Raw genomic sequence first — 27,565 nt, 5'->3', positions numbered from 1 at the left:
GGCTGATCTGTGAGGGGAAATTTGCTGATTCAGATCCGACATGCTGTTGTGGCCCAATAAAAGTTAAAGAGAGGACTAAGGGACTAGAGGACAAATCAAAAAGCATCTTCAGAAAGTTCCCAGCCTCCTGAAGGAGCTCAGACTGAGAGAAATAGCAATGAAAGCCTCTGTGATCCAGAGAAAATGAACGGACAGATCACTTTCTCAACACTCTTTGATTGGTTGAAGCTGTTTGGATGTTCAATCTGTAATAACCTCCAGCGATTCTGATTTATGCTCATGCCAAGGCAATTTCCTTTCCTAAATGTGATTTCTTTTAGTTCAAGATAATATGCTGAATTGTATTGGGCTTGAATGGCTTCATGTAAAAACAGCATATTAAATGCAGGGATTTGTTTTCAGTTGAGCTAAGCACAGAAGAGCGCTACTGGAGAGCAGCAGTGTTTGCTGTAAGCGTTTGGCTGGAGCAGAGCAGATGAAGCTTCATTAATCACATATCCTCATCCATCCCTGGTGAGGCTCGTGTTTGTGATGGCAGCTCACGAGGTTTCAGCGCTTTGATTATTTTGGCCAAATGTTCCACTGTTTTTGTGGTGTAAGATAAAAACTTTGATAAGTAGAAGAATGGTTATTTATCATGTTCTTTAGCAGATCGGTATCCTGCTGATCCTTTTAATATCATGACAGTCAGTTAGAACTGAGTTTGTCAAGCTCTGAAATGACCAAAACACACCATGAAGTGGGTTGTGCAGCTTTTTGCTTGTTTTATGTGAGGAACAGAACAAAAACAAGCCAGTGAGAATCTTTTTTGAGATTTCATAAGAGAAGCATTTATGTCTGATTTGTGAACAAATTGTTTTTGAGTCTGATGATCTGTTGATTCAGGCCACAGAACCATTCTGAATGATTTGTTCATGAATCAGGTTAATCTAGTTCTTGAGTTCAACTCACTGATTCACTGATTCACTGATTCACAGATTCACTGATCAACTGATTCAATGATCCACCGATTCACTGATCCACCGATTCACTGATCAACTGATTCACTGATCCACCGATTCACTGATCAACTGATTCACTGATCCACCGATTCACTGATCCACCGATTCACTGATCAACTGATCCACTGATTCACTGATCAACTGATTCACTGATCCACCGATTCACTGATCAACTGATTCACTGATCCACCGATTCACTGATCCACTGATTCACTGATCAACTGATTCACTGATCCACCGATCCACCGATCCACTGATCCACTGATTCACTGATCAACTGATTCACTGATCCACTGATTCACTGATCCACTGATTCACCGATCCACTGATCCACTGATCAACTGATTTCCACTGATCCACTGATTCAGATCAACTGATCCACTGATTCACCGTTCCACTGATCCACCGATTAACTGTGATCCACTCACTATGATTCACTGATCCACTGATTCACCGATCCACTGGATTCACTGATCAACTGATTCACGGATCCACCGATTCACTGATCAACTGATCCACTGATTCACTGATTCACTGATCAACTGATTCACCGATCCACCGATCCACTGATCCACTGATTCACCGATTCACCAATCCACTGATTCATCGATCCATTGATTCATTGATCCACTGATTCACTGATTCATTGATCCACTGATCCACTGATTCACACATCCACCGATTAACTGATCAACCGATTCACTGATCCACCGATTCACTGATCCACCGATTCACTGATCAACTGATTCACGGATCCACCGATTCACTGATCAACTGATCCACTGATTCACTGATCAAAAGGTTCACAAATCCACTGATTCACTGATCCACTGATTCACCGATACACCGATCCACTGATCCACTGATCCACTGATCCACTGATTCACTGATCCACTGATTCACCGATCCACTGATTCACTGATCCACTGATTCACCGATACACTGATCCACTGATCCACTGATTCACTGATCCACTGATTCACCGATCCACTGATCCACTGATTCACTGATCCACTGATCCACCGATTAACTGATCAACTGATTCACTGATCCACCGATTCACTGATCCACCGATCCACTGATCAACTGATTCACTGATCCACCAATCCACTGATCCACCGATCCACTGATCCACTGATTCACTGATCCACTGATCCACTGATTCACTGATCAACTGATTCACTGATCCACCGATTCACTGATCCACCGATTCACTGATCAACTGATTCACGGATCCACCGATTCACTGATCCACCGATTCACTGATCAACTGATTCACTGATCCACCGATCCACTGATCCACTGATCCACTGATCCACTGATTAACTGATCAACCGATTCACTGATCCACCGATTCACTGATCCACTGATTCACTGATCCACTGATTCACCGATACACTGATCCACTGATTCACTGATCCACTGATTCACCGATACACTGATCCACTGATTCACTGATCAACTGATTCACTGATCCACCGATCCACTGATCAACTGATTCGCCGATCCACTGATTCACCGATCCACTGATCCACTGATTCACCGATCCACTGATTCACCGATACACCGATCCACTGATCCACTGATTCACTGATCCACTGATTCACCGATACACTGATCCACTGATTCACTCATACGGTTGTAGCTGCTTACAGAAGAGGAAATTATCAGTGAAATCTAAATAATAATAATGTTGTATGTCCTTTTGGCAGCTTCAGTCAGTGAATGTGTGCCTCAAAACTTTAGTGAAAGTTTAGTGTTGCTTTTCGAAGCGTGTACTCTAAAGAGTATCAAAGGAACAAAGTTAGCAGTGCGAGCTTGGAGAAGAAGGTGTGATAGGCAGATAGAGGAGCATTTACAGGATTCAGTGAATCTGAGGAACGAGAGAAGAGCCGCAGCAGGGGTTCGGTTTGATAGTTGATAGTTTGAGTTGATCTGGGTTTAGTGTTCGCTGTGATTAGTGAGCCTTTACCATGACTATGATTTGAAATCTTTCAGCAAATCCCCCACTTCTAAAGAGAGACATGGTTTCACAGGGTTTGAGACGCTAGTTTTGGGGTTTTGGACTGGTCAAACCAGGTGGTCTGCTAGAACTAAAACAGATGAACTCCAGATTTAAGCTGCTGAGAGTTGCAAACTAAGTTGTTTTTAATTTCAAGACACTCAAACTGTGCAGATCCAGCATTTTAAAATTATATTGTTTCCTGTAAATCTGGATGCAAAGCCAGAAACTTCCCTATGAAAAGCTAATGAAAAATGTCCTGTGAACGTTCCAGTTGTATTTTTCCAGAGGTTTTGTGAAGTCTTGTAAGTCATATATAAGCAGAGACTGTCAGAAAGCTTTCCAGATGGATTGTCGAGCCTGAGGTTCAGATTTATATAGCTGGATGGTCTAGAACAGTAGCGTTATATGCTGCATCCCTGCAGAAGTGTGCGGTGTTTATTTTGGCTTTGCAGCAGGGGACGAGGATCTCCCGGTGGTTTCTGTGGAGTTTTATCATCTGAATCACAATCACGCAGACAGAAGTGTGTGTGGGATCCTGCTGGTTCTCTCCGTGGGGATAAGTGGTGTGTGTGTGACTCGTTTGTGGTTTGGGAACAGCAGGCAGATGTGTGTGAGAGGACGTGACTGCAGGACTCTTCATGAAGAGTGAAGCTTCTCGTCTCATTCATCACTGACCGCTTGACCGCAATATCAAACGTCTGCTTGAGTTTTGGTTGTTAGGATTCAAGCCAGTTTTTAGAGCGTTTTAGGACTGTATTGATGAGTTTATCAACACTCTTTTTTTAATACTTTCACAAGCATGTTGGAATGAATTTTCACGAGAGACAGGAACGTTCCTGAAAGCTGTCATTCCTTCACTAATGTTACACAAGATCTCAAGCACTTCCCATTTTCCTTCCATTATTCTGTTCCTTTGGAAAGCTTCACACTTGCTCTTAAAGGCTTTGGTGTGACGACGGCTCTTATTTCTCAGCACTTTGTGAGCTCTCAGCTGCTTAAACACAGCTGTCGGCCGTAGAGTCGCTGATGTTTGTCACCAAACACACGGAGTCAGTTTAATGTCGTCTGTCAGGGGTTTATTGATCTGTTTGATGTAGGAGGTAGTTTATGTTGTGTTTTTATTTAATCAAAAGGAGTTTTTTTAATGTGACTGATATGATCATTTCGCACTAACTTTGCAGAAACCCATGCATGCCATTTGTTTAATTCTTTTGAAAATCACTTTTTCCTAAGTCTGCACTTATTTCCAATAAGCCCACAGCCTCTGACCTCTAAACTCTGAATATCAGTTTAGAATTGTATGAAAAAGTCATATTTATGAGAATTCAGAATTACAAGAGGAAAAAAAAAACTGAATTGTTTTGCAAGAAAAAAAGTCATAAATGTAAGATGAAAAAACACAATTACTGTCTTTATATATGTCCGTACAGGAAAAAAAGTCATAAATGTAAGATGAAAACACAGTTACCGTCTTTATTTATGTTAGTTATGGAAAAATTTTGGTTTTGTTTTGTTTTGTAAATACAGTATTTTTTTTATTGGTTTTGTAATATTATGGTGTTAAAACGATATTAATAAGAAGCATTTTAAGTGAAGTCCGTGTTGAAGTAGTCGTTCTGTCACTGAATAAAGTGCTTATTTTGTCACTTATTACTCTGTTTGTTCACTCTTTGAGAAAAGCAGGTCTGGCGTGAATGTTTGTGAGTTCCCATGATGCTCTGCTGAGTGCATGCGACACACCTGTGCTACTTCCAGTCTGTGTTTCTCACCGGTGTGTTTGTGTTTGGCAGCTTTCCTCCGCTACAGCACAGTCTGCACCAGCCAGGCTCTCAGTGAGGGATCTGTGATTATTCCAGAGCACAGCACACGTCTGCAGGGAAGAATCGCTCACATATTTCCAAAAATCTGAGTCTCATTTTGTGGTTCTAGACAGAAAATTCCATTGATTTCCATTGGCACTGTTGATTCAGACCACTAAACAACCAGCCAGAAGAAACTAATAGCAATGCCCATAACACCCACAATGCCCTGCCAGCCAGCTGATGTGATGTTATCAGTGCCACTTTAATCAGAAAATATAAAAAGTGACAGTATGACAATGATGATCTTCCAGGTAAAAGCTTCATGCTTATTGCCATCAAATAAAAAAAATGCTGTCATTGGCTATAACGTTGAATTGCAATTTACTATAAATTATTAAATGTTTTAATTGTTTGTTAAATCATTATTATTTACCTTTTTTTAACTGCTTCCACACAGAATCTTTCCTTGTCTCACAGTTTCTGAAAGCTGACACTCAAACAGCAGAAGCACACACCAAATCTACAAAACCTACACTAATCATCAGACTTTGACTCAGTTTTCAATTTAATAAAACACTGTTTGTAAAACACAACACACAGTTCTCTATGTAACACACACACATCTAACAGGAATTACAGTTTGCAAAATGTTTCAACTTTTGAGATGTGTTTGTGATATTTTGAAAGCAGTGCTTCATTTTGCAAGAGATGTGAGGCATTTTATATTTTGTGTGCAATTCTTGGATTTCTGTGTAAAGTTTTGAAAAAAAAGAGGCAAAGTTTTGAAAATGAAAGTGTGTAAGCGGTTGAAAAAATATATATATTTTATTAAAAAATATTATATTTTATTTATATCATTTAATATAACAGTACTTAAAATTGTGATTTATTAAATGTATTCAATAAGATACATTAATTTAAATAAATAAATAGGTAGGTAGGTGTATAGTGATTCCAGGTTTGCTCATTTCACAGCTTCTGAACAGAGGAGAAAAGTGCAGGGAAATGTCATGATTTTGTTTTCCAGTCACTGAACTTCTAAACAGTCTTTCAGAGCGATTCTGTTTGTTACTGTCTGTGCGTTGAATGCTGGGATTGGTGTTTTTTTAGTGTATTTACACAGAACACAAACTGTTAGTGTTTGCTTTGTGGTCATTTTCTGAGAATGTGAAGTATTTTAGGCTAGTATTGAGTGACATCACTGGTCAGGTTTTCATTTGCCATGACTTTTACTGTCAGTTTTCTGTTAATAAGCGAGAGATGAATATGCTGTGATGAATGAACACGTGTGACGAATTATCCAGCTTCGGTGAAAGTTGACTGGAGCTTCATTCAGCTCCTGGCTGGAAAATATCAAACCACAGACATGCCGCTCTGCTTGTTTATGTGCTGCTGGTAGAAATGAAAGCTGTGTGTGTTTGTTTTTGAGCTTGATGCTGAAATCTGCAGCGCAGTGTGTGATTCAGCTGAAATTACAGGATCTGTGAGTGTGATACGACTTTAAGACTGACAGCAAAGATCCGTGTCACTTTAATAGGCTACAATGAGATATAGTTTAGTAAATTTAGCTTTCATTAAGTTTAATTAAATATAGCATGAAACTGTTCAATATTTGGGGGTCAGTAAGAATTTGTTTTTTGGCAAGAAATGTATACTTTTATCTAAGGATGCATTAAATTGATCAAAATGTTCAATATTTGGGGGTCAGTAAGAATTTGTTTTTTGGCAAGAAATGTATGTTTTTATTATTCAAAAATAAAAAAAAAAAAAAAAAAAAAGGCTACTTTTCTACTAGACTAACTGAAATCAAGCACTGTTCGTTGTTGTTCTGAACTTTTTGATTCATGTTGTGAATCCTGGATAAAAAAATAAAATGTAAAGACATTTCACAGTTTCCACATGCTGTTCTTTTGAAAATATTGTGCAGTTTCCACAAAACTGTGTTCTGTATCCTGATAATAATCAGAAATGTTTCTTGAGCAGCAAATCATCATATTAGAATGATTTCTGAAGATCATGTGACACTGAAGACTGGAGTAATGATGCTGAAAATACAGCTGCGCATCACAGAAATAAGTTACATTTTAACAGAGAATCACACACAAAACAGCTGTTTTGCACTATAATAATATTTCACAGTTTTTACTGTATTTTTGATCAAATAAATGCAGCCTCGGTGAGCAGAAGACACTTCAGAAATGTAAATCGTATTGATTTGAATGTCAGTGTTTACAATTCTTTAACATGACCTTTATTGAAAATAAGAGAAAATAAAGCAGCTGCTAAGCACAGAATTTGCTGAAGTATGATGATCTTTGAGTCTCTAGTGAAAGCGTCTCTAGGACATCCGCTGTTTGTGTGTGGATCACAGCGGCTGAAGCAGGGAATGCTGGGAGATGGCAGATCTTGCTGTGGTGTGTCTGGAGGGAGTGCAGGAGCTGGGGATTGTTGGGCTCATCTCTCTGTGTCCTGAAGCAAAGCTCAGTGCTGACAAACCCATTAGAAACAGTGTGAGTTTGGCCAAGTTTACCCACAACAAATGTTCTTGTGCTCAGTGGACTATTATTCACACTGTACACATTCTACTAGTGTTCACATTCTAGTGTTGGTTAAGCCTTTGGTGCTCAGATGCAGTCGCTCTGATGCTGTTCTGGTGTATGAGCTCATGAAGAAAGTGAGGCCTGTCGCCTCCTCTGAGGCTCAAGGGAGAGTCTATAGATTGAGTTTAACACTCCTCCCTGTGCCTCATGATCTGACAAATTCAAGACCTAATTTTGGATGACTGAGATCCCTTCATTCTGCTGCATTTGCTCATCTTCTCACTAAAAACATGAGGTCAGACAGATGAGGAGCTGCGCAGTCAGCGATGACCTTCACGCTCGCGCTGTACTTCTACAATCACAGACTTCATTTGTTTATATCTCAGAATCTGATTTTCTCAATGTGAGCCCAGAGTCTGTTTCTGAATCTGTGTTTCATTGTCACGCTCACGTCTTTCTGATCAACCACAAGATCTGGATCTCTGGGATTCATGCATCATATATTTCAGCGTGAAAGTAATACTGACACTATTTTCTTAATGCATGTTACTGGTTTTAGTGTGAATGACTTATCAGTGAATAAATGTATTTATTTAGACAATGTGTAATTAATTAAAATTGCATTCCAATTCACCTCCACTCCAGTCTTCAGTGACGTGACATACAGCCAAGTATGGTGACCCATACTCAGAATTGGTGCTCTGCATTTAACCCATCCAAAGTGCACACACACAGCAGTGAACACACACAAAACGTTAACAGTGAACCGGAGCAGTGAACACACACACACACACACACACACACACACGGTGAACACACACCCGGAGCAGTGAACACTGATCTGCATGTAACCCATCCAACGTGCACACACACACACACCGTGAACACACACACACCGTGAACACACACCCTTGCTCTCACACACCACACGGAGCAGTGAACACACACACACCGTGAACACACACACGGAGCAGTGAACACACACCGTGAACACACACCGTGAACACACACCCGGAGCAGTGTGTATCATTTATGCTGCGGCGGCCGGGGAGCAGTTGGGGGTTCGGTGCCTTGCTCAAGGGCACCTCAGTCTTGGTATTGCCGGCCCGAGACTTGAACCCACAACCTTAGAGTTAGGAGTTAAACTCTCTAACCACTAGGCCACAACTTCCCATAAGAACTTCAGCGTTCACTTTTCACAATCCAGTCAACAACCGACAGATCAAATCAGGTTCTGCCTATGCATTTCACTTGCAAACACTCAATTCTCACAATAATGTCTTGTTTGAATGATTGCATCAGGTGTCTCTGTTCACTTTTGACAACCACTCAACAGCGGGTGATATCTGAGCTGTTCTCACTGCTGTATAAAGCTGTGTTGGAGTCCTGATCCTGAGCTTGATGGGAATCTGGGTTTTATTAAGTCGGCATCTCCTTGCCATAGTCTCGGATCGACGTTTCAGGATAATCCAGCATTGGTGTACCACTGGTGTGTGTATTTATGAGTGAAGCTGTGTCCTCACTGCGTCATTCTGATCATATATAAATCAATTATAAGACTCGTTAGGGAGCGTAACTGCTGAAGCTGAAGCTGGATTTGGTATCGCTGAGGTTGAACATCCTCTAGGTCTCTGCATTAACTCTTATCACCTAGAGCTGGGTGATATATCACATGTGATTGTCACGTGCATTTCGTCAGTAAAGCCGGTTCCCTGATTACCGCTAAATCACCATCACCTGCTTTCAAATGGAGCGGCATTTAATAGAATGAGCCGTAGATCACTGACAAGCTACGCAATATCGAGTTCATTATTGAAGGCGATTCATCTACGATAATGAATGCGATATTGCGTAGCTTGTCAGATGAGCGTGACAATCACATGCGATATATCGCCCATCCCTATTATCGCCAGGTTTCTGACTTCACAATCTCCTCATTGGTTTTATTTACTCAGCTGCATCAGATTGTGTGTATAACACTCACACTGGTTGATATGAATCATGATTTGGTTTTTGGTCTGCGTTAGATCATGTAAAAGAAAACATTAGGAGATTCCTTGCCTTCAAGATCTGAACTGTCATTAGTATATGAGCATAAACTCTTCACTCCGCCATTGAGATGTTGTGTGAATGATACGATGGCATGCCTTGCTGTAGTGTGCCATTAAAGGGATACTCCACGCCAGAATTTAAATTTTGTCATTAATCATTTACCCACATGTCGTTCCAAACCCCTAAAAGCTCCATTCGTCTTCGGAACACAATTCAAGATATTTTGGGTGAAAACCTGACTGCCAAGTAAATAACAGTGTCAAGGTCCAGGAAAGGTATGAAAGTCGTCTTCAGAATAGTCCATCTGCCATCAGTGGTTCAACCGTGATGTTATGTAGTGACGAGAATACTTTTTATAAGCAAAGAAAATAAAAAAAATGACATTATGCTGTGTATACACGGACAGAGGAGACTGTTGACAAAGGAATTGTTGAATAAAGTCGTTATTCTTGTTTTCTTCGCTAACAAAAAGTGTTCCCGTCGCTTCATATAACCCAGATTGCACACGACGACGACGACTTTCATACCTTTCCTGGAGCTTGACACTGTTATTTACTTGCAGTCTATGGGACAGTCACAAGCCTCCCGGTTTCCATCCAAAATATCATAAATTGTGTTCCGAAGATGAACGAAGCTTTTACGGGTTTGGAACGACATGGGGGTAAGTGATTAATGACAAAATTGTAATTTTGGGGCGGAGTATCGCTTTAAAGAGCCTATGGTCCAGATCTCCAGCACGTTCCTTGCAGAAGATCCATTAGCTGCACTAACCCCTTCCAGATGATGGGCCTGTAACAGAGCGGCTGATTGTTTGTTATTGTTTTTCGTTCTATTTAATGAAGGCTGTGTGTGTTTTTGAGTTTTGTTATGGGTCTGATCTGGGTGTTTAGCTGATTTGGTTACATGTAAATGAAGCTAAAGCGATCTGCTGTGGTACAGTAGTTCTGGCAGACACTGCTGTTTTAGTTTCTCATCTGTGGGGGAAACAATCAGATCTTTTCTGAAAACAGCAGCCGATTGAAGTGAAGCTGTAGGAGCTGCAGGGATGCCTGGATAGATTTTACAGCCCCGGATCAAATGTGTGCACTAATAAAACTGTGGAATGCTGGCCGGATCTCAGCATGTAAACAGGAAAATGCATGGTGTGATTATAAAGACTTGTATTGTGCCATGAATTATTAGCAGGACCGAGACTGTAAAGAAATACTAGAGAAGGAAAGATACTTTTACACAGGTGCTTATAATAGTCTTTTGTTTTGTAAAGCATGCATTGTGAAGTCTGTGGATGGAATTCAAACTCTGATTGCTCAAGCAATGTGTTCAACACTGATAATGATCAGAAATGTTTCTTGAGCAGCAAATCAGTATATTAGAATGATTTCAGAAGATCATGTGACACTGAAGACTGGAGTAATGATGCTGAAAATACAGCTGCACATCACAGAAATACATTACAGTTTAACAGATATTCACACAGAAAACAGCTGTTTTACACTGTAATAATATTTCACTGATCAAATAAATGCAGCCTTGATGAGCAGAAGAGGCCTTTTCCAAAACATGAAAAGATCTTACCAAGCCCAAATATAATAATAAAATAAATATATAGATAGATTTTTTAACAAATATATTAATAATTTATGTGTATAGATAGATTTATATCTGTTTCAGAAAAATAATGTAATAAATAAGATAATTTTTCTGTCTGTTGCCAAAAGAGGTTGTCACGTGAAATGCTAATAGATATTAACACATTCCACTTATTACTATTATTAATTGTGTACTTTTCCACTCATCTGTGTGTCTCAGAATGATCTAGAACGGCTCTGTTCAGTGAACGTGATTTAACCAAATCCAAAATCAAAAAGTGGTTCTGTTAGGTGTTCGTGATTTAACCAAATCCAAAATCAAAAACCAGATTTTTGTTGTTAGTTTACAGGAAATCTTAGGTTAAGGGTTAGTTTGGGTTGGTTTGGTTTGAGGTTTGGTTTGGTGTTGAGGTAAGTTAAGGTAATGTTAGGTTTAGGTTAGGGTTAGGTTAGGTAAGTTTAGGTTAAGGTAATGTTAGGTTTAGGTTTAGGTTTAGGTTAAGGTAAGGTTAGGGTTAGGGTTAGGTTAGATTAGGTTAGGTTAGGTTAGGGTTAGAGTTAGGGTTAGGTTAGGTTAGGTTAGTTAGGTTGGGTTAGGTTTGGTGGGTTTATTTTGTGGTAAGGTTAGGTTTAGGTTAGGGTTAGGGTTAGGTTAGGTTAGGTTAGGTAAGTTTAGGTTAAGGTAAAGTTAAGTTTAGGTTAGGTTTATGGGGTGGCTGTGATTTTGTCAAATAAGAAACGTTCCTGAATCAACATCTTTTGTTGATTCTGGATCAACATTACTGTCCAAAAATATAGACTTAGCCCAATCTTTACCCATAACCTTAACCGTACCCATAATTTATTCTTAAAATCAGAGGGAATTGATAGCTGATTAACAAGGGTGTAGAAGACCCTAATTCTGATCGTAAGCCTAAAACTGAGATTTCCTGAAAAGTTATCCCTCAGTTCTGACTGGTTGATTGGAATGTAGTTCCAGGATCAACAAGGATGTTAAAGGGGTCATCAGATGCAAAATTCACTTTTACTTGCTGTTTGAACATAAATGTGTGTTGGCAGTGTGTGTACACAACCACCCTATAATGATAAAAATCCACCTAGTGCTTTTTAAAAAAAATCGTGATAAATGATAACCCCTTTCTCAGATCAAGCCGTTCACAGATTCTTGGCTGTGTGACGTCACAGACCCAGGCCCCTCCCACGATTGTTGATTGACACTGGTGTTTTATCACAGCTCCGCCCTGAGTGACTGTCATCAGTCCTCCATTGTTTCACCGCTGGAGCAGATGTAGACAACAATGACTCTTAAGAGATTGAGGTGTTTTGTTGTTGGATGTAATAATGAACATAGCGGTCATCATTTACTCTTGACATCTGAGCCACTGAAGACGCAGTGGATCATGTTTGTTTCTGAAGGGAATGCGACCCCTGGTATACCTAAATGTGTTTATGTTCGCGCGAATCATTCGTGATCCGGCTTCTCCTACAGAAGAAGTGAGTATAAGGTTCTTTTATGATTCTTTGCAAATTGCCTATCCTAGTAACGTGCTAGTTAGCAAGTTTCATGACGATTGTGGCTAAAGTTTACAGTCTAATGAGAACGGCTCATCACCATACAGAAGAGAGGGGCGGGGTCAGCAGAGCTCATTAGCATTTAAATGGACATGCACCGAAACTGGTCACTGTGAACACAGCGGTTCTTGACAGGGTAAAAGGGTTTTGTTTTACACTGCCAATGAGAAATTTGAACTAAAGTATGTTATGGACTTTTCATTAAGACCCTAAAGAATCATACCAACTTGTGGAAATTAGGCATCCAATGACCTCTTCAATCCAGAAACATGTTGTACTTGGTGAAATCACGTTCACCAGGGATAGGGTTAGGTCTATGTTTTTGGAAAATAATACTGATCCAGGAACATGTCTTGCTTGGCAAAATCACGGACTTGTTTACTGACTCTTTTCTCTGTCTGTGCAGAGCGGGACTTAAACGTTCAGCTGGACCTCACCGAGCTCATCGGCGTTCCTCTGCCGCCATCTGTGTCCTTCATCTCGGGTCTGGAGGGCTTCCCGGCGTACAGCTTCGGTCCGGATGCTAACGTGGGCCGACTGACGCGCTCCTTCATCCCCGACCCGTTCTACCGTGACTTCTCCATCGTGGTGACGGCCAGACCCAGCTCTCGACGTGGAGGAGTGCTGTTCGCCGTCACAGATGCGCTGCAGAAGATCGTCCATCTGGGAGTGTCTCTGGCGCCGGTGGAGGACGGGTCTCAGCATGTGGTTCTGTACTACACAGAGCCCGGGGCCGCACACACACAGGAGGCGGCTTCATTCAAGATGGGTGATCTGACAGGCCGCTGGGCGCGCTTCACACTGGCCGTACAGGGAGAGGAGGTGAAGCTGTACATGGACTGTGAGGAGCAGCACCGCGTGGCCTTCCGCAGGAGCCCCGACCCACTCACCTTCCAGCCCAGCTCCGGCATCTTCATAGGGAACGCCGGGGGAATGGACTGTGAGGAGCAGCACCGCGTGGCCTTCCGTAAAAAATATTCCTGGTGATTTGTTGTGATAACGATATGGGCGATAATTCAGGGAATCCTGTTTCTTTAGAGAAAAAATGTTTGCTATTTTTTACCCACGCATATATCTGGTATTGACTATTTATTGTGATTAACGATATCGAAATGACGATACTTTCAGTTTTGATTCAGGGAATCCTGTAAAGGGTTACTTTTTTCTTTAGATAACAACAAAAAGTATTATCTTTGCTATTTTTGACCCAAATGCGTCCAATAGGGTGTTGTGAGCATTACTGAGTAAACTAAACATGTAATTCTGTGTAATGTACTATTTAAATTATACTAATGCGGAAGCCAGAGGGCACTCTTGCGCTTTTGAATACGCCCACACACAGAAAGACAACGCATAGCGAGACTGAAGTAAATACTGAAGATGTGCTCCATTTGGAAATCCCTGGACAAAGGTATCCAGTTTATCGTTAATTATTATAAAATAGCACAACGTGTAAACAGATAGAGACTTTTTCCAAAGACTTTTCCAAACTATAATTCCTGACTAAATGTATAATCAAGTGAAACTTTAAGCCAATAAACATATGATTGCACTGTAACAAATGTAACAATCATGCTGTTCTTTCAATATATCCCCCCTAAAAAAAACCTGAAAAAAAATATTCTCAGCTCTTTTTTAATAATCTGCGTTCTTCAAGCAATCAATTGTTTTTTTGTAGAAAATAAGATTTGTTAAAAGGATTTTATAAGGTAATGATGAACCAAAAAATTTCAGTTTAGTAGCTTTGATTTTTTATAACTGTTTTAACTGCTAATCGAATATTAAAATTATGTTGTGGGATAATTAAATATATTCTAAATAAACTACAAACATAAAATTATATAGATTTATTTTGCCTCACATTCTTTCTTTATCCCTCTCACTGTATATTAACATTATCAGGCCTTTGTCTTCTCTGTGAATTCATGAAACCACGTCTTTTGGTCTTAGAAAATTTAAATCAATATATTGTTTTCTGTAAGAAGTTATGTCAACCAGGGTTAGTTCTCAAAAGAACCGATGTGTTTTATAGTCATGATTGTACATTTTTAGTTTTTCACTACCAGCCCTGACAATCAACATACACCATAGCCTAGTTTTCCAGTGGATTGTAGCCAAATATTTATGATCATGTCAGGGCATGACAAAACTCTGCCCCAAAAATACCCTTAGACTCGATTTCACAAATCCGCCTTCAGCCATGTCGAAAATCCCGCACTGTCAATGCAGAGAAATTTAACTGATGTCGCTCCGCACTGTTGCAGAAATATGTCAACAAATACACTTTATCCTTATATCACGGGATGTCGCTCCGCACTGTTGCAGAAATATGTCAACAAATACACTTTATCCTTATATCACGGGAAGACTGTTGCCCACGTCCGCCCCCGCTCCCCACTTTGCCCACCCCTAGTGAGTGTCACTATTTGTCACGTGATGTTTGTGTTTGTGATCAGAAGCTCTGAAGCTTGTATCAAAAAATATGTACTTAAGCTTACGATGCTTTTGGGAAACACAACCCAGTGCGTTATGGTTTGCAATTTCTATTTCAATGTGTTTTTGCAGTGTTGAGCAATGTAGCCAATCCCAGACATATCTGTTGAGTTCTTAAATCAGAGGTGCTCAGGCTAGAATCCACTCACTGCGATTGGAATTTATATATTAAGCTCAAATGAACTTTGTCCATGAAATAACAGTCTAAGGACTGAGGCAGAGGTAAAATAGACAGATCACAGATTTAATTTATGAATTTATGCATGATTTAATTGACTTATTTTAGTGACAGTACACTGACACAAATTAATGACTTTGACAATAACCATTATTTATAAACAATGAAATAAAAAAAAGAATCATTTGTAGAACCAGATATGAAATCAGCGTCTGTAATAGAACACAGCACTTTGGAAGGCGTTATTATTTTTATAATGCTTCACTGCAGGATATGCACAATACAGTTTGATGTTTCCCTTACTAGTACTAGAAAAATTACTAGTACCTTTTCCATTTTTCTAGATATTTTTTCTTATATGTACTAGCTGATCAACAATCACATGTACAAGCTACTAACAAGGTGTATCATAAATGGACAATTATTCAATTATTATTATTAAATTGAACATTTGCTACTTAATTCACATGATGTGTGTGCTGCTAGGCATCTTTGGTTTCCTCTTTTTATGTCATTTTGATGGTAAATGTGTGCTTTTTTATTGTTTGAATCACTTATCAAAAGTTGCTAAAAATATTTTTTAAATAACTAAATTTGTTGCTAGGTGCTTTTGGAAGAAAAAGTTGCTAGGGTAGACTGAAAAATTGCTAAATATAGACCCTTACCTTCTAAACTTTGTCGTCACTCACAAACAACACATAGAGAGCACACCAGAAACTCCAGCTGATGCCCAAATATGATTTTAATCAATGTTGGTGCTATATCTGTCTCCTAGTGGTTCATCCATGCTCTTCATTAAAAAATAAAATAAAAATACAATCTAATATAATCATATACAGTACTGTGCAAAAGTCTTAGGCCAGTAGAATTTTTGAATTCTTTTGCACAGTACTGTATAGGTAGAATTGTATTTTTTTTTTTGTAAAGAAATACAGCAAATGGCATGTCCTGTATGTGTCTAAAGTGATTAAAGTGCATGCATTAAGATGAGCAGCTGAACATACGTCACGACACAGATGTTCTGTATCACCCGGCGCGGCACAGACGCCAACACAGTGATTTGTGGCTCATTCACATTCTGAACAACATTGGACAACATCAGCCGCGCCACAAGACTGACAACGTGGCAGTCCAACACCAATGAGACTCGTGTTTTTAATGTTTTTCCCTCTTCAGACCCTTAAGAGCATTAATTCATGTTTCCCCTTTTGTTATCATCATAAAAAAATTAAATAAAAAAACTTTCAAAAACGTTCAAAGGATATTTCAACATAATTCAACATAAAGTTACTCTGATCATGTCGTTTTAGTCCTGTACAACTTTCTTTCTTCTGTAAAACACAAAAGGAGATATTTAGGGGGCAGCTGTGGCCTAATGGTTAGAGAGTTGGACTTGTAACCAGAAGGTCGCAGGTTTGAGTCTCGGTGCTGGCAGGGGTTTTGGGTGGTGTTGAGTGAATGAACAGCGCTCTCTTCCTCTCTCAATACCCATGACTGAAGTGCCTTTGAGCAAGGCACTGAACCCCCAGTTGCTCCCCGGGCGCTGGATATATAGCTGCCCACTGCTCCGAGAAAAAGTTACAACATTTCTGGAAGAAAAAAATAATTTAAATAGTATTTCATATACATTGCTCACTTTTATTATCTGAGTCTGAGAAAGTCTTTTTCAGCACTGAAAATAATGAAAAAAAAGTTAATTTTTCCCTTTCCAGGGTAGCAAAACACCAACATAACAACATATACCCAAGAAATATATTTAATTTGGGTCTGTACAGTTGCCTAGAAAAAAAAAAAAAAAAAATGATATGTGGGTCAAATTGACCCGCGAACATCAAAATTGTCCAAAACAAGTTATTTGTGTGCACTTCAAAACACATCAGTGTGTCCTCACTTAGCATGCATGTTCATGGCCCTAAATGAGAAAAAGTCACAAAATATCAAGAATAAAATCACAGATAAACTGGTATTGCAGACAGCTCAAAAATCCAAATGGGTCAAATTGACCTGGAACATAATACAAAGGTTAAACTGACAGTGTGTCTGCCTCCCGAACAGCGTTAGGTAGATTGTTCCAGAGTTTGGGAGCTAAATAGAAAAAGGATCTGCCACCAGCACCTCTTCATTCACTGCTACAAATTGATGGCGGTCAGATAAGTATGATTTAAACCATGCACAATCCACTAATGCCAACCTAATTTTCTAGTCTATTCAAAAGAATGTTGTGGTCAATAGTGTTGAACGCAGCACTAAGATCTAGTAGCACTAATAGAGAGATACAAGCACAATTGGATGATAAGAGCAGGTCATTTGTAACTCTTAACTGTGAATGAGTGTGTGTGTGTGTGTGTGTGTGTGTGTGTGTGGTCTATGTGTCTATAAATGTTGAGTTGACACACAGACTGTTCATCTAAGGGCCTGAATAAACATGTCTTTGAGGATCACAGTGTTTACAGCTGCAGTCTACAGGCCACAAACACACACCAAAACACTATACACCATCCATACCGTTCAGAACATTAAAACTACATATTTGAGATCATTCAGTTGAAATTAAGTAGGGTACAATGGGAGCTAAAGACACACCTTAAGAAAAAGTGTGCTATTCACTGTGCCATATATATATAATTGCAGGAAAAATATATATGTTTGTATTGAATATTAATGGAGCAACAGATTTTGTAAATGTAGAAAATAAAGCATTCAAGTTTTTTTTTTTTTGTTTATCTTATAAATGTAAAAGGTGGCAATGTTACCCCATGGGGTAAAAGGCACTTAGTATTGATACAAATACTTCAGCTAAAATGTTTATATATAACTTAGTAATACTTCAAAACAATCACTTTAGCAAAATTTGTATATTTTCTGCTTATTTTGAAAAATAAAATATTTTTTGTTCAATAAATATACTGTCATTAAAATATTTTAATATAAAAAAATATAATAAAATACAGAAACAAAATCATTTTAATAAGTAAATATTCTGAAAGCATTGAAGGAGATCAAATAATAATTGAATATATATTTACAGTAGTAAAATAAATTTATTTTTTTTTATATATTTTGATTTTTATCATGTTTTTAAATATGATGGTTTCATTCTAAACATGGTGATTATCTCTAATATGGACAACCAACATTATATATGATATTTACCATCTGAATCTCATGTCAACAAATGGAAAAGTCAGTCAGCTATTAATTATCATGTTAATTAATGCGCCTTTAGCCTCAACAGCAGGGCTGCTTTATACCCCAAATACCATACTTTTACATATTCTTTTGTTATTTAAAAAAAACTGTTGCTTTAATTATCTTAAACAAAACTTGTTAAGAAGTCTTTTGTCCCAGAATATATAAATTCATTTTAGCAATTATAATTTTCTACTTAAATCTACAACATTTTAAAAAACATAAAATATTATAACAAACAAGCACAGAATCAACTTCATCGAGTCAAGGATCAGACAAATATACAGGTGCATCTTGAAAAGCGGATGTTTTGGAAAGTGCTACGCCACGTTTTTCTGCCATCTAGTGGTTTAGATGAAGATAAATTTAAAGACGTCTTTTACCCTGGAGCACCTTTAGCCACGCTGCACCCTGTAATAAATAATATTTTAATCACAATGCATTAAATTAAGGTCACTCTTTGAGACGATCATAAAGTGTTAGAAGTTTTTCCAGAAGTTCTGGATGAAATCCTCTTCACCGTGTGTGTTGTGTAAGAGCTGGTGACTCAGATGCTGGACTGGAAGAGAAATATCAGTGACTCAGAGGCTCCTTATTTTCAGAATGATAGATTCTCTTCTTATCACTGGAATTGGATCCTCCTGCTTTGTGCAGACAATCTTTGGAACGTTACCTCTGTTCTCCTGTTTCTGAGGCTGGAGATGACGTGCTGATTCACAGCAGAAATCAGATGTTCAGATTGACTGTTAGCATAGCTGCTAGCTGAGGCAGGAAACACTGGCTAATTAACATGACTAATTGAAACACAGATCCTGGAGGCTCTGAACACATCCAGAGATCCAGCTGCTTCCCCAGCTCTTCTGCTTTTACTAACAGTCTTCAGTTTTAAGTCACTTTAATTAGAAATTGTCTTAAATATTTTATTTTCATACATCTACAAAGGGATAGTATGCTAACCTACCCAAACCTATCTCAGACATAAAATAAGATAGATAGATAGATAGATAGATAGATAGATAGATAGATAGATAGATCTTGGTCTTGTTGGTTTCTGTCAAGGACTTTCTTTCACTCTCTCTCTCTGTCTGTTTTTCTTTCCCACACATCAGCAGCAATTGTTGTTGCTCCGTGCTTTTCCTCTGGATTCGTTGCACAAGAGTGTTTGCAGCCGCGCCAGTTTTAATCAGGACTTCAGCTCGTTAGAGCGCTGAGAAAACACTGACCTCAGCCTTTACATGCACAGAGGTCAAAGGTCAAGAGCTGACGCTGACCGTTCATGATCAGATCAGAACACGAAGAGAACAGGCTGATGTGTGATTCTGAGCAGAGCTGAACTGGTGTGTGTGTGTTGCGTGTGTGTGTGTGTGTGTGTGTGTGTGTGTGTGTGTGTGTGTGTGTGTGTGTGTGTGTGTGTGTGCAGGGCTTGTTTGTGTGTGTGTTGCTGACGCCGGACCCCAGCGCTCCGAATGAACAGTGTGAGGAGGACGATCCTTACGTGAGTGTCAGCAGATTCACTTACACAACATACACATACACAAGAGATACACAGCACTTTACAGCCATAGGTCAAATATAATATATGAGTGTGTGCAAAATCAGAAGCTCCCAAAAAAGAGCAGTTTTGATCATCAACCTCAGAAAGTCATGATAAATATATGCATATTTATGTACAAATATTTGAAGTGTAATTTATTTCGTAGATGCAACATAGTCTATGTTTAATATATGAATTTGGTTATGATTCAGATGTTCCCAAAAAAGAGCAGTTTTTAGATGCAAAATCAAGAGAGGAACCAGACATTTGATGTTTAAAGTGTTTGTGAAGTTACAGAGGAGTTTGTGCCACTAATGCTTCAGAACATTTTCCAACCCGTTACTGATGTAAAATCAGTTCATGATCTCAGCTGTGAAGCAGTGAGTCCTCAGTCTGATAGAGACAGTAGAGTACAGTAGACTAGCAGCGTCCTCTAGTGGCTGAATGCGTCATTACAGCTCAAAGGTTTGCTGTGAAGCTGCTGTTCATTCAGGGATTTAGTTTCAAATGCTTTACATAGTACTTGTGTTGTGAAATGAGTTTTATTTGTGTTTTATGTATTATTTTTACACTGCTGTTTATGGAATTGTTTTAGTTTTACGGCGTTTGTTGGTCTGTTCTTATGGTTTTGACTGTGCTGTCTAAATAAGAGTGAGCTGAGTTTGATCATGTGTCTCCAGACTAAACACACACACACACACACACACACACAGTCAGGCCCTAATGAACAGGGAATAAACACTGAGCGTGTGATTCCAGGCGTCTGGATACGGCAGCGGTGACGACATCTACGATGATTCGGAGACTCCGGACGAGGTCAAGAAAGTGTTTGAGGAGAGAGAATATGTGATGGTGAGAGACACTTCACTGAACTCATGCTAGTACAACAGACTGTGTGTGTCCATGCAGACATAAACACACACACTTAACCAGTGAGTCACTGAGATGATGTCGTTCATCTCTCACTCAACTCTTACGTAAGAACTTCCACCGCTGTTTAAGAGAACATGAAATGTTTTGTGATGATCATGTCAGAGCGTCCTGACGGTCACGGCTCTGTCCAGCAGAGGGAGACAAACACACATGTGTTAGTTTATATCACAGCACAACAAAACCACTGGGCTGACTGTTGTTGCTGAAGGCATTATAATTCACCAAAGTGTTTTACTGGGCCATATGTACCACAGACACCAACAGTGTTTGAACACTAAGATTCTTAATGTTTTTTAAAGTAGTCTCTTCTGCTCACCAAGCCTGGCGTTTTTGTGTGGTTTATTTATTTTATAATTTATCATTTTATTTATTTATGTTATTATTTATATGTATAAAGATCTAAAAAGTCCAAGAGCCCTGAAGTCCTGATCTGCCGGGCTCTGAGTGTGTGTGATGGATGACTGAGTCAGTGATGCTCAGGCTTTATTCCCTGTCTTCTCTTCGGTTGTCTGGTGTTTAGCCGGAGGATGTGGAGTCCGGTCCGATGAGAGCGCCACCTACTGAATCTCGCTCGTTCAGCACTGAGACAGACGATGAGGACCTGGAGGAAGGCTCTGGAGAGGACATCATCATCATCAGCGGTCCGAAAGTCTTCAGATCATTCTCCTGTCGTTCATTTAGGTGTTTCTGAATCCACAGCAGTCTTCTCTTTCATTTCAGCAGTCGTCTGATATTTTCCTGAGCCCAGAGTTTACATGAGGAGCTTTCGTCAGATTTGTTTATGCAGATTTTTCATGTGCATCATGCTATCTGTTTGTGTTTCTCTGTCACTGCAGAGCCGATCAGATCAGAAGGAGCTTCTCAGGACAGAAATGTGAGTCCGTCTCTGTCACAGATTCAGTTTTCTTCTTTCAGGCTTTCTCTCGTGATGATTACAGCTGACTGTATGTGTGCTTGTGTTGTCTCAGGTCATTACCATGCAGAAGGGAGAGAAAGGAGAGCGAGGGCCCCCGGGCCCTCCAGGACCCGCCGCTCCACACACACCCGGAGAGCCAGGGCCCCGGGGCCCACAGGGACCGCCTGGAGAACCAGGACAAGACGGCCGGCCTGTGAGTAAACCAGAACAGCATCTTCAGCAATCATCACTTTTGACTTGTTTTTACAGTTACCTGAAAAGCAGAATTATTTATAATATACACTACTGCTCAAAAGGGCTCAGTAAGAGAAAAATACAGGGGGAAAATATAGTAAAAACAGTACTATTGTGAAATATTATTCCAAATTAAAATAATGGTTTTCTATGTGGATATCTGTTAAAGTGTAATTTATTCCTGTGATGCGCAGCATCATAACTACAGTCTTCAGTGTCACATGATCTTCAGAAATCATTCTAATATGCTATTACACAGATAATAAAAATAATAATATACAAATATACAAAACAGACAATGTGCAAAATAGGTATTATGTTTTTCATGATTTTTTGTAATATTTTTTTTATGAGATAATAAAAATAATTTAAGTATGTACAAGTATGCTTGTCTAAAACAAGACAAAAATAGCCCACTGATTCATTAACGGTTGATTGATTGTATGATTGATTGATTGATTGAATTGGTCCTGATGTATGTGAAACAGTGCAGTCGATGCTCAGAATCAGATCAGATCATTCTGCGGTTGGCTGATTCTGTCTTTGGCAAATCACATCATTCTGGAGCTTCACTTGTGAACTGATTGAATCAGTGATTCGCTGCACAGTCACTGCTTTGCTGTTGGTAAGCAGTGTTAATACGTGCTGCATAGCGCTGCAAACCTATGGTTGTTTTTTTTAGTTAGATTTTTATAAGCGTTGATCATGAAATTGGCATCTGGCACTGCAGGTGTTTGAAGCAGAACAGCATTTGTTCTCTCTCACACACATCATTAATGAGCTGCTTCCAGAAGAAATGGACGAGTAGACACACATGCTGTATTAATGCTGAATGTGTTCTCTTACAGAGTGATCCCGGGAAAGATGGCGCTCCGGTGAGGATCTTCTCATGCACAGTTTCTGTGTAGATATATATGATACGAGAGTCTTAAACACTTGGGGAAAAAGTGTAACTATATACATGCCCATGTTTCAGTAACATTAATGAATGTGATCGTTTTGCTTTGTGTTCCTCTCTTTCTGTCACGTTCAGGGAGAGGCTGGACCTCCGGGATTCCCGGGCCTTCCTGGAGATCCGGGTCCCAAAGGTGACAAGGTATGACACACACTGGCTGAATATGTTTTATTATAGCATGCCTAAAAGATACATTACCCATGATGCTGTGCAAAAATTCCACCAATCAGAGACTCTTGGTGAGGCCAAAAGAGCTCTTTAGCTCCACCCACTCACACAAATAATAAAAATGCTTAAATATTTGTATACATGTATGCCTATTTTGCAATAAACTTGAAATATATTGTCTATATAAATACAATCCAATGCATAGTTTGATATTTCTCTGTTCATGGGACTGTAGTTCTTTCCCTCATCAAAACCATCATTTTTTATCTTTTTATCCAATTTTCAAATACTTTTTTTCTTCAAATCATAGTTTGTAATGTTGTGATTCTTCTCGTAGCTGGCTGGATTGGTTCATGGATTATAATGCTTAGATTATAATAGTAGATTATAATAACTAATGACTGCTGACATGATGAGTTTGGGCCAATCACAGCAAGCGATCCACTCATGTTTTTAGGGTGATCCTGGTGTGGGCATCCCGGGGCCGCCTGGCCCTCCCGGACCTCCAGGAACATACAAGTATTCGGTATGTACCATTATATGTTATTATGTGCATACTGATATAATGATGTATGTCATAACAGCAGATGGCCTGACTGTAAACTCAGAGCGTTTCCTATGAGCAGGAGGGCATGGACGGCTCCGGATCGAGCCACGTGGATCTGGACAGTGACGCAGAGCTGATACGGGTGAGTTATTACCGTCACAGGAGCTGGAGTCCCTGCAGAATGAAAAAATTATTTAATACTGAACAAAATGAGTCATGAGGTAGTCATTATTTACATGTGCAAGATGAGTTGTCAGACAAAGAATTTGGTGCTCAGGTTAATTTTCATTGTGTTGGACTCTCATCAGGGTCCTCCAGGGCCTCCGGGGCCACCGGGACCTCCGGGCCCTTCTGTCAGAGCTCATCCGGGGCCCATCGGGCCTTCAGGGGCCCCTGGAAGAGACGGGGAGACGGGCAAACCTGGAGTCCCGGTGAGTGAGGATCAGTACTGATTCACTGAGTGCTTCTAGACCTGTGTGTCAAACTGAGCTGAAGCAGACATTATTTACTCACTCCTCATGTCTGATTTTATTTGAATGGAGACATTTTTGATGACAAAAAAAAATAAAATAATAATAATTCTATTTTTGTGCTATATTCTAAGTTTTCTCTTAAACCATACAATAATTGAATTTTGAGTATCATATAAACATACACAACATTCGATAGTAACTAATGGATTAAATTGCTGAAAAGTGACAGGAAAGATATTTATAATGTTGCAAAAAAAATCTATTTCAAATAAATGTGCTTTTCTATTCACTAAAGAGTTCTAAAAAATAAGATGTTTCCACAAAAATATTGTGCAGCACAACTGTGTTCAACATTAATAATAATCAGAAATGTTTCTTGAGCAGCAAATCATCATATTAGAATGATTTCTGAAGATCATGTGACACTGAAGACTGGAATAATGATGCTGAAAATACAGCTGCACATCACAGAAATAAATTACACTTTAACAGAGATTCACACAGAAAACAGCTGTTTCACTGTTATAATATTTCAGATTTTACTGTATTTTTTTTTTTTAATAAATGCTTTATTGATGAACAGTCCACAATACTCTATTTATACTCTATAACTATTTACTGTAGTTTTCTGGTCATTTTTGTAGCTTTAAACTACATTAATTTTAATTGTGTGGAAAAGAGCAGCGTGAACATTTTACAAAACATCTCCTTTTGTTTTTGGATTGGAGCTGGACTCAGGTGAGGTAGAGCTCCTGTCACGATGCTAAACTCAAATCATCATGTTACAGACACACAGAAATCTCCTGCTTTCATCACACGCAACCTTCTAAATCACGTCACAATCAAGTGTGTGAAAACACGTCCTCCGTGATGTAGAAACAGTGTGAAAGGGGCCGTTATTTAGCAGATGGAATAAAATACATGCACTAAAGCACTGCTTCACTGAACTATAGAAGCTTGTCTCCAACATGGGATTAAAAAAAGGATTTGTGACTTTTTGTTTCAGAATTCTTTTTTTTTTTTTTATTCTGAGTTTATATCATGATTTAGTTAGAATAGGAAGAAAAAAGTCAGAATTGAGAGTTCTGGTAATTCTGAGCTTATGCTTATATCTTGCAGTTCTGACTTTTCTGAATTCTAAGTTTACATTAATTTTTTTCTTCACTATGAATAAAACATTTTATATTTTTTAGATATATTTTGTATACTGTGCTGGAAGGAACATTATACATTACCTACTTATCCAGACCTCCGGATTGAAGTAATTGTTCCCAAATGTTTTGTCTTGGGTGAAAATAAAATGTATATATTTTTTTCCCCCAAGCCGATCAGAAAGCGCATTAATCCAATAAAGTTTTCAGATGAACATTGACCTGTAAAGCTGTGACTCAAGCTCAGATCAGCCTGGAGGAGAGTGAGGGGGAAGATTCAGTTCTTCTTCATATGAGCTGATGTTCATCTGCTGAGCTCGTATGATGGAAATGACAAAGCTACTACTAACTTCCTGTTTCCTCACAAAAAACCTGACGCTTCTCTGACAGGACAGCTTTCCTGAACAACTGCTCAAGAAAAGACTAATAACACCCGAGTCAACACATGACAATGGGATTGTGTTCAGTGCAAGAGGTCTTATTTGGTGATTTCTCTCATTTTAGGGTGAAAATGGACGAGACGGTCAACCAGGAAAAGATGGAGAAAAAGGGCATAAAGTAAGATATATTTATTTTGAGTATGGGGTCTACCTTCAAGTGTGTTAAGAACAGCAAGTTAAATCCCTACTCAGAGAAATAAATCAGTCCATAACAATTAACAGGGCTCTACCTGGGGTCCCCGCTCTCACTCTCCAAGTTTCTCAACCACAAAACACTTATTTAGGTGCACATTAAGGTTTATTAAATAAGGACAAACAAAGGAGCATCGTAACTTCAGGAGGGGCAAATTGCCAAAGTAAATTACAATAAACAATAATTACTTCTGGAGGGGAAATATGCTAGAGTTCAGATAACAAATAAAATACAGATTCTTACCTCCCTGCTAACATAAACAGGAGAAAACGAGCAAAACTAAACAGGCACCCACCTCCCTACCAGGCTCCACTTAACCAAGGTCCAGGAAGTAAACAACCCAAACATAAACAAACATAAGATACAACTAAACCATTACTTAACTCAGTGATTGACAACAAATGTCTTAAGCTAGCGGTTCTCTCGCCACATGCGTTACACAACTGGACCAACATTGTTAACAAACACACCAGGAGAGCCAACGATTCCTTCCACCGGATGATTTAAGTACTGCAGCAATCCTTCCCATCACCAACCAGCTCAGGCCTCCTAATCAGCTCCACCTGCAATCAATTAGAGTGAAGAAGGAGAGACAGAGAAAAACACAGGGAAAGCCCTACGCATGCGCACACGAACGAATGTTGTACGATTTCACTAGAAACACACGAATCCATTCGTAACATGTCTTTGAGCATTTAGTTGCAGGACTATCATACACACATTCAGTTGAAGTCACACTTCCACAGATTATTTCTGTTTCCAGCTGATAGCATCCTGATCTTCAGCCTTGTGTCTCCATGCAGTGAAACTCTGGATATTTTGTCATGTCTTGTGTTTTTTTGGCAGGGTGAAGCAGGTTTACCTGGAATCACGGGACCAAAGGTAATGTCGTTTGGATCACACCGGTGTTTCAGATCAATTTAAATTATGAGTAAATAATGCAAACGATCAGAGATGTGTTATGAGTCTGAAGACTTGACTGAACATTACCAGGCTGTTATAGCTTTAGAAGTGATCTTTGTCTTCAGGGTGATGCAGGCCAGCCGGGGCTCCCAGGACTGACGGGGGCTAAGGGCCCCAAGGGTCAGCCTGGCCCTCCGGGGCCCCCCGGACCACCAGGAGCAGGCTTCAGCTTTGACATGATGGTGTGTTTCACTGACCTTCAGATTCTATAGATTTGACGGGTTTTTGTTTATTTGTTTATTTACATGTGAGTATTGGATAGTTGTGACCCTGTAGCACAAAACTAGTCATAAGGGTACATATTTTGAAATTGAGATTTATACATCATCTGAAAGGTAAATAAATAATCTCTCCATTGATGTATGGTTTTTTAGGAGGACAATATTTGTCTGAGAGACAACTATTTGAAAATCTGGAATCTGAGGGAGCAAAAAAATCTAAATATTGAGAAAAAAACCCCTTTAACACCTTTAAAGTTGTCCAAATGAAGTTCTTAGCAATGCATATTACTAATCAAAAATTACGTTTTGATATATTTATGGTAGGAAATTTTCAAAATATGTTCATGGAACTTGGATCTTTATTCAATATCCTAATGATTTTTGCATAAAAGAAAAATGGATAATTTTGACCCATG

At 39.2% G+C, this 27,565-nt stretch overlaps 1 protein-coding gene across 1 annotated transcript in view; it reads left to right on the top strand.

Annotated features, from left to right (window-relative positions):
* Window positions 1-27,565, top strand: part of LOC109106551 (collagen alpha-1(XVIII) chain-like) — a 59,864-nt gene that overhangs the window by 9,633 nt on the left and 22,666 nt on the right. The window contains exons 3-16 of the mRNA XM_042751883.1: window positions 12,968-13,528; window positions 19,858-19,916; window positions 20,715-20,807; window positions 21,409-21,529; window positions 21,725-21,762; window positions 21,857-21,997; window positions 22,887-22,913; window positions 23,072-23,134; window positions 23,619-23,687; window positions 23,770-23,850; window positions 24,017-24,139; window positions 25,837-25,890; window positions 26,812-26,847; window positions 26,994-27,110. Of these exons, the coding sequence (XP_042607817.1) occupies window positions 12,968-13,528; window positions 19,858-19,916; window positions 20,715-20,807; window positions 21,409-21,529; window positions 21,725-21,762; window positions 21,857-21,997; window positions 22,887-22,913; window positions 23,072-23,134; window positions 23,619-23,687; window positions 23,770-23,850; window positions 24,017-24,139; window positions 25,837-25,890; window positions 26,812-26,847; window positions 26,994-27,110 (1,583 nt within the window). The remainder of the gene's footprint in view (window positions 1-12,967; window positions 13,529-19,857; window positions 19,917-20,714; window positions 20,808-21,408; window positions 21,530-21,724; window positions 21,763-21,856; window positions 21,998-22,886; window positions 22,914-23,071; window positions 23,135-23,618; window positions 23,688-23,769; window positions 23,851-24,016; window positions 24,140-25,836; window positions 25,891-26,811; window positions 26,848-26,993; window positions 27,111-27,565) is intronic.

The sequence above is a fragment of the Cyprinus carpio genome, chromosome B24 (assembly GCF_018340385.1).
Source record: "Cyprinus carpio isolate SPL01 chromosome B24, ASM1834038v1, whole genome shotgun sequence".
Taxonomy (NCBI): Eukaryota; Metazoa; Chordata; class Actinopteri; order Cypriniformes; family Cyprinidae; genus Cyprinus; species Cyprinus carpio.
The sequence above is the reverse complement of the archived record's forward strand: the minus strand, read 5'-3'. Positions and strand labels throughout refer to the sequence as shown.